This window comes from Lipotes vexillifer, unplaced genomic scaffold (genome assembly GCF_000442215.2).
Source record: "Lipotes vexillifer unplaced genomic scaffold, Lipotes_vexillifer_v1.1 scaffold534, whole genome shotgun sequence".
Lineage (NCBI taxonomy): Eukaryota > Metazoa > Chordata > Mammalia > Artiodactyla > Lipotidae > Lipotes > Lipotes vexillifer.
The window spans coordinates 646,039-659,923 of record NW_006787833.1 but is presented as its reverse complement, the minus strand read 5'-3'; the positions used below and the strand labels follow the sequence as shown (position 1 = coordinate 659,923).

At 38.8% G+C, this 13,885-nt stretch overlaps 1 protein-coding gene across 1 annotated transcript in view; it reads right to left on the bottom strand.

The window, feature by feature from the left end:
* Nucleotides 1-13,885, bottom strand: part of CUBN (cubilin) — a 273,447-nt gene that overhangs the window by 221,222 nt on the left and 38,340 nt on the right. Inside the window, exons 18-21 of the mRNA XM_007460874.1 lie at nucleotides 4,417-4,561; nucleotides 4,011-4,189; nucleotides 630-795; nucleotides 63-279 (exon numbers count right to left, since the gene is read on the bottom strand). Coding sequence (XP_007460936.1) covers nucleotides 63-279; nucleotides 630-795; nucleotides 4,011-4,189; nucleotides 4,417-4,561 — 707 coding nt within the window. The remainder of the gene's footprint in view (nucleotides 1-62; nucleotides 280-629; nucleotides 796-4,010; nucleotides 4,190-4,416; nucleotides 4,562-13,885) is intronic.

Below are 13,885 nucleotides of genomic sequence, written 5' to 3'. Positions count from 1 at the left end.
AGCAGGAATGCGAGAAAGCAGGAAGGTTTTGTGTTAAAAATCGAAAAACAAAATAATCTCACCTCCCAAGAGATGTCCAAGAACCAGTGTCATAAACTTCTAGATAGTCATTTGTGCAATTGTAATGAAACTCCAGATGAAATTCCCTGAATCTCAGATGAATCAGGTAACCAGGTTGGACTATTACGTGCCAGGTACAGTTGACACCATGGGGGTAGATATTTGGATGGCCAGGACTTTGAATGCTTCCTGTTGACTCTGTAAGAACTTTTCCACATGCTGTTGAAATAAAAATAATAATAATTATCAGAACAAGTAACCAACAAATAAATAATTTCAAATAAAATAACCTGATCATAACCTCTTAAAAGGTCAAAAAGAAAAAGGTTCCTTCTATGTCACTGAAGATGACCTAGTTTTTCTCTTATTAATAGACATCAATTAATTACTGACATGTGCTGATTAGGAAATATATATATTTTCCTTGCCTTTGAGTGTACTTTAACATTTTTACAGTGTAGATGACTACACATCTGTAGTGTAGATTAAATTTCTATAATAATTTATTTCCATTGTTCACTTAGTCTGATACAAGCCCAAGAGGCAAAGTAGGGGAATCAATCTCTTACCCAAAGCCGCAGTACTAAATTTCGCCATGAAACCATGATTTTCAGCAGAAGAACTTTTCACAAATATGACATGAAGAGAATTGTACACGGATGTTATAAACGAAGGTATGTCTGTGCCACAATACTTTTTATTTTCAGGAGAACCCAAAATGGAACTGCTACCAATCTAAGTACAAAAGATATGTTCAAATTTATTTTGTTATTTATTTTGGAAAACTGCTTCAAAAATAATTTTTTCTAAAATGTTTATTAGTATAGTAAAAATCAATTTTAGGATATTTTAGTCTCCCGGAAAGAAACTCTATCCCCCTTAGCAGCCGCTCCCCATCCCCCTCAAACCCCAGCCCCAGGATGCCACTAATTTACTTTCTATTTCCATAAGATTGCCTCTTCTGGACATTTCAAATAAATGAAATCATACAATATGTGGCCTTTTGTAACTAGCTACTTTCACTGAGCATAATGTTTTCAAAGTTCATCCATTTTGTATCATTACTTCATTTCTTTTTAATGCCATATAACAGTCCACTGTATGGATATATCACATTTTAGTAATACACATCAATTGATGGACGTTTAGGTTGTTTTTACATTTTGGCTACTATGAATAACGACTGTAGTCATTCATGCACAAAGTTTTGTGTGAATGTATATTTTCGTTTCCCTTCGATGTATACCTAGAAGTGGAATTGCTGGATCAAATGAGAACTCTACGTTTAACTTTTTGAGGAACTGCCAATTGTTTTCCAAAGCAGCTGTACCACTTAAATGCTCACCAGCAGTGTGTAAGTGTAAAAGGGCTCCAATTTCAACACTTGTTATTATCTGACTTCTTGATTATAGTATCCTAGCGGGTGTGAAGCAGTATCTCATTGTGGTTTGATTTGTATTTCCCTGATGATTAGTGATGTTGAGCATCTTTTTCATGTGTTGACTATTTGCATATCTTCTTTAAAGAAATATATATTCATATTCTTTGCCCATTTAAAAATTAGATTATTTGTTTTTAATTTCGATGAAGTCCAATTTTTCTTTTGTTGCATTTTTTTGTATCAGATCTAAGAAGGCTTTGCCTAACCCAAGGTCACAGATATTTACTCCTATGTTTTCTTCAAGAGTTTCATAGTTTTAGCTACGAAATTTAGGTCTATGGTCCATTTTGAGTTAATTTTTGTGTATGGTATAAGGAAGGAGTCCAGTTCCATGATTTTGTATGTGCATATTCAGCACCACTTGAAAAAACTACTTTTTCCCTTTGAATTGTCTTGGCACCCTTTTCAAAAATCAGTTGGTCATAAAGGTATGAATTTATTTCTGGATTTTGTATTCTGTCCATTGCTCCATATTTTCTATCCTCACCTGAATAACACACTGTCTTGATTATTATAGTTTTGTTCTAAGTTTTAAAATCGTAAGTGTGACCCCACCAATGTTGTTCTTTTTCAACAATGCTTTTGGTTATTCTGGTTCCCTTGCATTTCCAATCGAAGTTTACAATCAGCTTGTGAATTTCTGCAAAAGTGCCCACTGGGACTTTGATAGAGATTGAATTAAATCTTTAGATAAATTTAAGGAGTACTGCCATCTTAACAATATAATGTCTTCTAATCCATTAACATGAGATGTCTTTCTATTTATTTAGGTCTTCAATTTCCTTCAATGACATCTTGTAGTTTTCAGAGTACAAATTTTACATGTCTTTTTAAAGCTATATTCCTCAATATTTATTCCTTTTTGCTATTGTAAATGGAATTGTTTGATTTCATTTTCAAATTGTTCATTGCTAGTATATAAAAAAGTGACTTTCATATTTTGATCTTGTATCCCACAACCTGCTGCATTTGTTTATTAGCTCTAATAGTTTATGTGTGTGTGTGTGTGTGTGTGTGTAGATTCCCTATGGTCTTTTATATACAACATCACGTTATCTGTGAACTGAGATAATTGTATTCCTTCCTTTTCATTCTGGATGCATTTTGTTTCCTTTCCTTGCTTAATTGTCCTAACTAGAATTTCCAGGTTTTTGTTTGTTTGTTTGTTTTTGCTTGTAGCAGAAAGGCATTTATTTATTCGTTCAACAAATGGGGCTTGAGCTCCTTCTATTTGCTGGGCTCCCCCTCCTCCCCTCAAAAACAAAAACAATCTCGTTTTCAAGACTCAGGTCGTCTCATCAATTTGAAACCTTTGCAGATACTCCAGTACTGACCTTTAAAATTTTATCCTCACAAATTCAATCTCATGAATCTATTAACTATCATGGTTCCAGCTGAAAAAGCCCACTTTTCTTTTTTTAACGTTGCCTTCTCGCTTTATGATGTGATAACATCATAAAAGGACTTTGTGTGTTTAGATCACACACTCAAATATCCCCAAACTTGTTTCCCCCGCCCTGTCCCCATCCTCCCATCTCTGCTGCCTTCCTCACCGCCCGTTTCGGCCCTTCGGGAGGGACTCAGCCCGTGCGAGCTCGTAGGCATCTCTACCCTCGTGGGTCTTTTAAAGAAAACACAAAACCTGCCAACAATGCACATCCTCACACGTTTTTCCACTCTTTGCTTTCTTTCACTTAGTGTCTCCTGGGGTTGGGTCCACATCAGTGTAGGAACCGTCCTGCGGTTTCTAACAACGGCAGGTCACTCTTCTGAAAGGAGGGACTAACTCATGTCACCTGGTTATTCCTGGTTTCGTGGTGAAGACAAGAAGGTCAGCCTTTGTGTCCAGGTGAGGCAGCTGAGGGCACCGGCGGCCCTCCCTAAAGGGCCAAGAGGGAACCCCTAACGTGGCCACGGGGCACTATCAGCCCAGAGCCAAGCCCGAGAAGGGCCGGGAGACCCTGAGGCCACCCCACTGCTCCGCTCCAGTATAATGTTGAATACAAGTGGTGAGAACAGACATCTTTGTCTTTTTACTGACCATAGAGGCAAAGCATTTAGTGTTTCATCACTAAATATGATGTTAGCTGTGGGTTTTTTTAACAGATGCCCTTTATCAGATTAAGGAAGTTTCCTTCTATTCTTGGTTTGTTGAGTGTTTTTATCATGAAAAGGTATGGAACTTCGTCAAATGCTTTTCTTTTTCCTTTTTTTTTCTTGCATCTATTGAGGTAATTATGTGGGTGGTTTTTTTTTTTTTTCCTTTATTTTATTTTACACTGACTGATTTTTGGACAGATACCAACCTTGCATTCCTGGGATAAATCCCATTTGGTCATAGTACATAATCCTCGTTATATGCTGCTGGATTCAGTTAGCTAGAATTTTGTTGAGGATTTTGCACCTATAAACTAGTTTTGTTTCATGTAACTGATTTGAGGAAAACGTGACATAATATTTTTAATAATATCCAATCAAGTGCAAATATTCAAAAGTGTTTTACTCTCACCTCAATATAATCTGTATCACAGTGAGCAGAACTTCCCGTGTCAAAGGCAGTGAAGTTGAGAAGAGCCACTTGGCTTTGGGGTTGGTGGATGGTCCACCTGCAAATCCTTTCTCCTGGATACACATTAGGATAAAAGGGCGAGCGGATGACCCCTTCTCCAGTTAATTCACCTCCACACGCTGTAAGTATGAAAAAGACAGCAGTGTTTGTCCAGAGATACATGACTGTTGCCCTCAATTTTACTGCAAAGCTTCACTTCGCATAAGGACATAATGGAATATAACACTACTATTAGAATTTTCCCCTTACCACTGGAGGACATAAAATTACTCAATTATTTCAAGAAATGAAAATGTTAAAATCAGGCAAATGAGACATTTAAAAATTAAGGCATAAGTTTTCTTACCAACTTGATAAGCAGCACTGAAACTAGCTCTTACAACAGAAGCGTCTATTTTAAGCCTGATCCAGATACTATTAGTAATGGATTTAATGTGAGAGAGGGTTTCACTGCCACAGGCTTTTCCAAGTAAGGTTTGATCATCTCGAACCTAAACAGAAGAAGAAAATTGATCTGTAATCCTAATCGAGAATCCTAATCAATAAAGAAAAGGAATAAAGAAAGAAAAGAAGCACAAATACAAAAAATTAAAAATGACAAACATGATACAAATACACAGATACTGAAACACTTGTTTAATATGATAATTCTATGTACAGCACTATGTTAATATAGTTGAATGTTTGAAATGGTTATTTCCAGAAAAATATAAATTACTAAAATTATCTCAAGGAGAAGACAAATAAAATCTGAATAGGCAATAAGCCATGGATAAAATTGAATATAATACAAACAATTAGTTCCCCCCAAAAAAACTCCTAGAAGATGCTCTACCTGGTAAGTTATATTAAACTTCTAAGGAAAAGATAATTCCCATATATAATTTGTTCTAAGGAACCCTCAAACATGGAACAATTCCCAAATAATTTGTCTCAGAACCATCTCACCAAATCCCAACATAGATAATACAAAGGAAAACTATGGGTAGATCTCACCTACTAATATAGATATAAAAATCCTAAACACAGTTCTAGAAAAATGAATTCTCTCCATTGTTAGGCTTATATATCAAATAAAACATGAGGTTAAGAGTAATGCAAGGATTGTTTCAAATTATATATATATATATATATATTTTTTTTTTTTTAACATCTTTATTGAAGTATAATTGCATTACAGTGGTGTGTTAGTTTCTGCTGTATAACAAAGTGAAACAGCTATACATATACATATATCCCCGTATCCCCTCCCTCTTGAGCCTCCCTCCCACCCTCCATATCCCACCCCTCTAGGTCATCGAGCTGATCTCCCTGTGCTATGCGGCTGCTTCCCACTAGCTATCTATTTTACATTTGGTAGTGTATATATGTCCATGCCACCCTCTCACTTCGTCCCAGCTTACCCTTCCCCGTCCCCGTGTCCTCAAGTCCATTCTCTACATCTGCGTCTTTATTCCTGTCCTGCCCCTAGGTTCTTCATAACCACTTTTGTTTCTTTAGATTCCATATATATGTGTTAGCATACAGTATTTATTTTTCTCTTTCTGACTTACTTTACTCTGTATGACAGACTATAGGTCCATCCACCTCACTACAAATAACTCTCAAATTATAAATTAAGCTCACTAATAGATCCCATAAGCTAAACTATTTATCTCTATAGATGTCAAAAAGTTTGTTAGCATTCCTATTTATTAGAAACAAAACTCTTAGAAAGTCAGGAGCAAAAGAAAATTTCCTTCATATTATAAAGACCACCTATTTTAAATCAATAGTCAGTATCTTATAGTGTGGTGGCCATGAGCATGGTCTACAGAGTCATGTAAACTGGATTCAATTCCCACCTCTGTCACTTACAAACCTCCACACTTAATAACTTTGAACAAGTTACTAAATCTAAGCCAAGCTCAAGCAGTTGGAGCAAACAGGTGAAACAGATGTGTGAATTCCTTAGCGAAATGCCTAGTACTAGAAAAGGTGGACTGAAGAATAGCTATTGTTATTCTTGACCTTTTTGAAGTTCCTCACTCAAATCAGGAATTCTTCCATGGATATTCATACTACCTTTGTTCTACAGAATTCTTTTGGAAGAGCTAGCCATCCACCTACTAATCCATTCCCTCGACTAACATCTTCAAGGCATCCACAAACGCCAGGGCCTGTACTGGTGATACTGCTGTGAAAGGCAGTCACTGCTCACAGGAACTCACAACAAGCAAGCACTTTTTTTTTCAAAAGCATGAGTGTCGCGTTCAGGAAAGTAGAGAGTTGCTCTTTTACTACGTAACACAATGGGGCTCCACAGCTACCTCAATTAGGCATTTTGGAAATCCCTGAAGGCATATTTGGTATTGTTTTCATTATTAACAGGATGGTGGTGGGGCGCTACTGGCATTTAGTGGCTGGGGACCAAAGATACTAAACACCCTGAAATGTGGGAGACAGTCACACACAACGAGGATTCTCCTATCTCCTATGTGACCTTCAATGCAGTGACAGTTAAGTGTAAAATCTAGCTCTATTTTATATACCAAATGCAAAATATTTTTGCTCAAGTCTAATACACACCAGATTTTCCAGGATTACAAGTAGAGTGTAAATCAAAAGAAGTTCTTTTTTTTCTCCCGGAAATCTGCCAAGAATTGGTCACCATTTCAGAAAATTCACCAACCTACATAGCCACGTCAGCCTGCGTTTTTAGTGCAGCATTGATAGGGTTTAGGGAGCAAACAAGTTATGACTTCATTCTGTCTTCAAGTGCAGCTTGCCTAGGCTTTTAACACACTGTCATAATTTTTTTAATTTAATTTAATTAATTAATTTATTTATTTATTTGGTTGTGCCCTGTCAGTTGTGGCAGACGGGCTCCTTAGTTGTGGCGTGCATGTGGGATCTAGCTCCCTGACCAGGGATCAAGCCCAGGCCCTCTGCATTGGGAGCATGGAGTCTTAACCACTGTGCCACTAGGGAAGTCCCCATAATTTTTTTTTTTTTTACTTTGCTTTATTTCTCCTAAATCTTACACTTACAATTTTATTTTTATTTATATAATGTATGTATATAATGTGAGCTGATATTATCTATGAATTTCATTTCAGAATAGCATAAGGTTGATATAAGAAGGTCTTAAAGTGTAGAGAACCACTGACTTAACCAAATACTCTGAACTCCTACAGAGAATTAGGGAATATTTCTCAGCAGAAGTAACTTTTAAGTTGAAACTTGGAAGAATATCCAGGTCAAAGGGAATGGGCAGTAAAGGGAAGAGCTTAAAAGTATAATCCTCAAAGCTGGTAGGGATATGGTAACATGTTACTCCCACGCATAACTGGTTGGAAGTATAAATTTCTGGAAAATAATGGGATGATATGTATCAGGAGTCTTGGAAATGTTCATAGTTTTGGACCCGGTAAGTTCACTTCTCACACTCTGTCGTAAGGAAATCATTCAAGATGCAGACAAAGACACACAAGGTTCCACATCAGAGTATGCTCTATAGACACAAGAATTGAAAATATTCCACATGTCTAATAATAGGAGGGTGATTAAATAAATCGTGGTACAGCCATATGATAGTCTTACACAGACACTGGCAATCGCATGCCTCTCCACTGACTCATCCCAAACTAGTTCCTTTCTACGAGCTGAACACAAATTTCACACACAGCCGTAAAGTTATGCTACATAGCTCTCCAACCAAACAGCAAATCTCTGACGGAAGGGAAAATTTCCATATCACCTTCAGCATCTAACACAGAACTTTGCAAATAGGTGCCTGACAGACACTTGTTGATTCATTAATTTTAAGGCGTGGTATGACAGTTCAATTTTTGCTAGAGACGCAGGCATACTACAGTTCTTGAAAACCAGAAAGCATGAAACACGGAGTAAGATATCCTCCTGTTCTTGAACCCTCTGGGGTGCCATTCGCTTCTGCTAAGACCATAGCAAGCGTCTCTTTTTTCTATTTTGCCCATTAGAAGATGACAAGGAGGAAGAAAAACAGTCAAATAGCAGCAGAGCAAAAGCTAAAGCAGGCCATTCCCCTGGGCCTCACTAATGCAACTCAAGGACTTCAGCAAGGAGAAAGACAGCTGCAGTCCAAATGTTTTAAGGGGAACTTATAGGGCTCAAGGGCTTTAAACCTAGAAGGTACAATTGATTTTGGCTATGTTTCCCTCTCTCGGTGGAAATGAAACCTTATTAATTCTGAAAGTCTATATTCTCCCTGGATCCCAGGCATGGCAACACTATAACCACAATCCCTCAGTGCTCTAAAGTGACCCCAAATCATGCGGCAGCGCATCCTGTATTCACCATCTTAGGGCTTGTGAATTTGCATATGCCTCCGCCCCCTCAGCGACAACAAAAACCTCTTTCGTGTTTCCTATTCAACTTCCTCCTGAAAGAGACTGAATATCTCACAAGCTCATGGCCTTGTGACTTGTGCTGTCTCCCTGTGGAGATTTAATATTTATCCTTCCCATTGACTCTGGGCTTGGCCACAGGTCTCGCTTTGCCCTAAAGAATGTGAGCAGAAGTGATGTGCAGTTTCCAAGTAGAAGCTTTGGGGGTCACTGCATGATTCAACCATCTTTTCCTTTCTGCTCTCACAAGACCAAGGGCTGGGGTCCCAGAGACAGATGGGACAGGGGCCAGATCAGCAGAACTGCCACTGATACCAGACTAGCATGTTAACACCAGTGGAGAATAAACATATGTCATTGTAAGCCACAGAAATTTTCTGTTATTGCTTTTGATTTGTGTTATTGTTTTTGACTGTTTGTTACTGAGGTGTAATCAAGAAAGATGACTCACATTTCAGCCTGGTTTGTACTGTTTCTTAAGAAGTCAGCTGAACTCATGCCATGGTCACTTGCATCACCACCCCAAATTCATTCTTTACTGTGGATCACATTTGCAAAGAGATGACAAGGACCATTCCAAATTCTAGTGTTCTGGGGACCAGGCCCAGATTTTTCATTGTTTGCTTTATTCATTCAGCAAACACTGATGGTTTCAGGCTCAGAGATCCAATTGATAAGCTGTGACCCATGGTTTTTAATCCTATGGAATAGCCCAAATGCTTCTGATCTTTAACATCAGCAGAGGGATCTGGTTCCTGAAGACAAACTACTCATACAGGAGTTTTTTTTTTTTTAATGAAAAATAGTTCTTATAAAGGAGCCATGTCCTGTAGAAGGAGCTAAAATTAACTGGGCTGAAAAACACAGTTTATCGGAAATTTTAGGTGGATCTGAAGCCCAGTCAGAAGTAAGCTTTAACATCTGTAATGGATCAGGTCCTAAAGCCAGGACTTAATATATGTGCTCATTTGTTCATATCTGCCACATACACAGATTTGGTTTTATATAACAATGTCAAAAATTTGCTTAAGTATTAAATCATAATTCAAAGCAAACGAAATACGTTGGCACTTAGGCTTGGTCCAACCAAGACCTGAAAACAGAACCTTACCATACAGTAATGTTTAACATGTGGCTTCTTGTGAAGTGAGCGTTGGGTTGAAATGCCCCTTAGCTAAACAAAGACTTGATCCTGGAGACCAGCCTTGGGTTCATCTGGGTACACAGGAGCCGGGGTGGGGGAAAGGGGGGTGGCAATGTGGCCCCATTCCAAATGAGAGACTAAAGGGTTGAGGGGTAAGAGATGAGAGAAGCCACACAGGGACTAAAAATTATCTTCTTAGGTTGTTATCCTTCTTTATTCATTATTATGTTTCATGATTTCATAGTTAAAATGGTAAAGCTTTTTATGCCTCTGGAAACAGTGGTGCTTCTAATATCTCTATCAGTGGAGTAAATTTATCCTTTATCTGCTTTTTAAAAAAAAAAATCTGCTTTTCTCAAATCAGGACTGCAGGTGTAGTTTTACCTAGAAGTGTGTTCCTACGTGACTGCAAACTCCAGTATGTCACCTGCTTCCACCCCTCCTCCCCCCCCACCCCATCATCATCATTGGAATCATCGTCATGTTAACTTTCACCAACCACTCTCGGTGATCCAGGCACTGTGCTAAGAACGTCCTAATTGTTTCTCTTTTCATTTATCAAAGCTAGCTTCTTTACCCCCATGCACAGAGACCTACAAGACCTAGTTCCTGCCTAACTCTTGTTTCTCTCCTTCTCTCCTCTGTGATCCCAGCCGCACCTACTCTATTTTCAACTCTTCACGTTTGCCATGTTTTTTCTCAGTTCAGCATCTAAGTCTATGTTGGTACCTCTAGCTGGAACCCTCCTTCTCTTAGCTCTTTGCATTGCTAACCCTTCTCATCTTCAGACTCAAAATGTGACATCCTTACGGAAGCTACCCCTAACCATTCAACTAAAGTCACCAGCACTGTTATTTTCTTTCACATACTTTCTTTCCTTCACAATACTCTTCCCACCTTGAAACTACGTAGTTGTGTGCTTACTTGTTTAATATCTCTTGTGTTTTACATACCCATCCCCAACACAGTGCCTGGCATCCAAGTTGTTTGATAAATATTCAGAGAATTAATTGATAAATGAGTGAATGACCTCTTCTAATCCTTCTGTAAACAGTAGTAGTATTACCATTCCTATTAAGGATGAGGAAACCGAGGCTTACTGATGTCAAACATCATGCCTTCAGTGAAACAGAGAGTTGAAGTCCTCTGTCATGTTTTCATGCAATATTGTTCTCATTTATACCAGAGAGCATGGGTCATCCTCTCGATCTGCCCCAGAAGTTTGGAGCATTCTTGATTACCCCGATTTCCATAGCTTCCTCTTCTCACTCACTGCTCTCTGTCTCACTTGTTCCATGGGGTTTGTGATGTCCACGTAAACATGCAACTCCTTTACACACAGGAAGGATCTACGCTATACGATCCCTCACAACTCCACAACTAGGTGGTTCTCCTGGCCCCCACCATGCCAATCTGTAGCATAATTTCACCTGAGCAATAGCACATTTTATCACTTCATTAAAAAGCATCAGGATGGCAGAGCAATTTTGGAAAAACTGTGTTGACAACAAGTGCTAAGAAACTAACCAAATGTTTCTAGTCTCTGCCAAAACTCCAAATCCAATATGCTAAGAATGCAAACTACTGAACATCTCACCATGTCCCCTTTTTTTCTGCCATCTCTAGAAAGACATTTCTTTGAACTAGTTAATTCCAACGTGTGCTTAACTGGAAAACAATGCTCCTCAGGCTACTCTGGTGAGCGTGCTTCCTGCAGCCACATTCCAGCTTCAGTTGTCAGAGGTCTTATTCTTTCTCTGCCATTTGGGTTTATATCCTTAAGAATTTTTCTGTGAATCACAGTCATGAGACTCTGACCAACACGTCCCCTTGAGGGTACCAAGTGTGCTCAGGCAGGCCGGAAGTCGCAGCCCTCTCTCACCCAATCCCAAGGCTGGGGCTGAATAGCTTCACTGCCTAACAAAGAGCAAAAGGAAGTTCTGTGTGAATTTGAATTCATCTAAAGACCTGTGGGGACGTGGGAGAGCTGTGCAGCACCCCGCCTCCCCCCCACCCCCAGATTCCAAGGGAAGACAGATCGTCAGTGTTCCAGTTTACTGTGCTCTCCCACTTTCCCTTTTTTTTTTTGTTCTTTCTTTAAAATCTTAGAGCTTTTACCTGGTTTTGATATATAGCATTTTCTTTTTACTTTCTACGTTGTCTTTCATTTCATTTTCTGTTTCCTTCCTTAACCCAGTAATTATTTAGGAGAAAGTTTATAGATTTCCAAGAAGTTGGACATTTAAATTTTTTTATAGTTTCTACTTGCATCGCACTGTAAAGAGATGTGTGTACAATTTCTGCTTTGTGAATTTACTGGGATTGGCAGGAGGTCTAAACTATGATTCGTCTGTCATGCCATGAGACTTGTAGAATGGATGCACATTCCCTAGATTTCAGAAGCCAAACTTAGTGTGATGCACTTCTCACTATCTTATTAATTACAGTTATCAATCTTTCTCTGCTGTTTATCTTTCTTTCCTCTTCTCAAGGGAACAACTTGCCCAGAAGCCCTCCTGTTTCCCCACAAGGCCTCTCTCCTCCCCCTTCCCTTACTAGTCTCTCTTCTGTGCTCCCTTTCGACTTCCCCAGTGTTGGTGGCGAGGGACAGATGATGTGGGATGGGTCGAGGAGATCTGGTGGGGAGAACAATTCTGCTCATTTCTTTCCACATCCTATTTCAAGCCCTGGCCTTAGCATCACATAAGCTTCTGAAATTATTATTCAGCCTAGTACTCACATTCTCTGGGATTAAAACTTAAACTTTCGTTACTACCTTATGTGTCCTTCACTCAGAGTTCTGACGGCTTAAATCACTTATGAAATATTAGTGAGAGGGGCTGCTTTTTATTCTGGAAAGATAGTTCTGTCACATTCATTGAACTATTCTCTACAATTTAAAAGCTCTCTTAGACAAAAACAGATGGATGAACAGTTGATCTATTCTTCCTATACTTATTCTTTTGTTACCAGCCACATCACGTCACCCATGGGTGACAAACCTTTTTAGAAGTAGAAACTTTGAGAGAGCTGTATAAATCCAAGAATTAATACATAAATGTGTGTTTCTTGTTTAAAAAAAAAAGAAAAAGAAAGATATGCTACACTGAGTATGGGCAATACCACAGTTATTATCCTGTGTAGTTAAATTTTATTCTCAAATAAACGTTCATGGAGCTTTCTTACTGAGCACAAAGTCTTTCCAAACCACACTACGCATGAAAGAGACACACTAGGCACTCACATCTTAATCTACATTTAAAGGACATAGTCACATGGCAAAAAGACATCCGCAAGTACAAGATGAGAAGACTTGGGGTTCTTGGAAGTGCATCTATTCACACTCCAAAGAAAATGCCCTATTATCATTCTACCACATTTCTCTAGAATTATCTCTCTGTTCGTCATCCTTTCTAAAATTTTGGGTGGTCTTCTCTCTCTCACAAATTAATAAATGGCAAAGTCATCCTCCCTCCAAACCAGCAGTGTATCTGAAATACTATTCTTCTTTGTGTTATTCCTTTGATTAAACGTGTCATTTTTAGGTATACCTTTTTTTTTTTTTTTTTTTTTTTTTTTTTTTGCAATACGCGGGCCTCTCACTGTTGTGGCCTCTCCCGTTGCGGAGCACAGGCTCCGGACGCGCAGGCTCAGCGGCCATGGCTCATGGGGCCAGCCGCTCCGCGACATGTGGGATCTTCCCGGACCGGGGCACGAACCCGTGTCCCCTGCATCGGCAGGCGGACTCTCAACCACCGCGCCACCAGGGAAGCCCTTAGGTATACCTTTTAAAAATAAAACCAGCATTTTGAGGAGCAATATACTGAGTCGTAATAATGTCATTTGAATTTGATGCCAGTATCACTTTCTTCCATACCCGCTGTCTGAAGCATATGAAAAGAAGTGCATGTACTTTTTTTTTAAAGGGCTTAGTTCACAAATCTTCCCAATAGATAGATATGATTAAAGGCCAGAAACTTTGATCTAAGTCAATAGACATCCATCTAGAATCCTATGTAGGTACATCTAAATCCTGTTCCGACAGTAACTAAAGTTTGCCTTTTGTGACCTCAATTTCCTCGTTTGTAAAATTAAGCATTTAGATTAAATGACCTCTGAGGCCCTTAATGACGCTAAAGATCTATGAATCAATTGATTGTATTCCTTTGAGATGGTCAAGGATATAACAGAAAAGTCTATGCAATTATGCAAATCACTGTCATCACCTGTCCTTCTGATAACAGGGTTCTTTTACTTTTTTCCATCAACAACCCTTGAGGGAAATTTGATCAAGACTTTGTAGG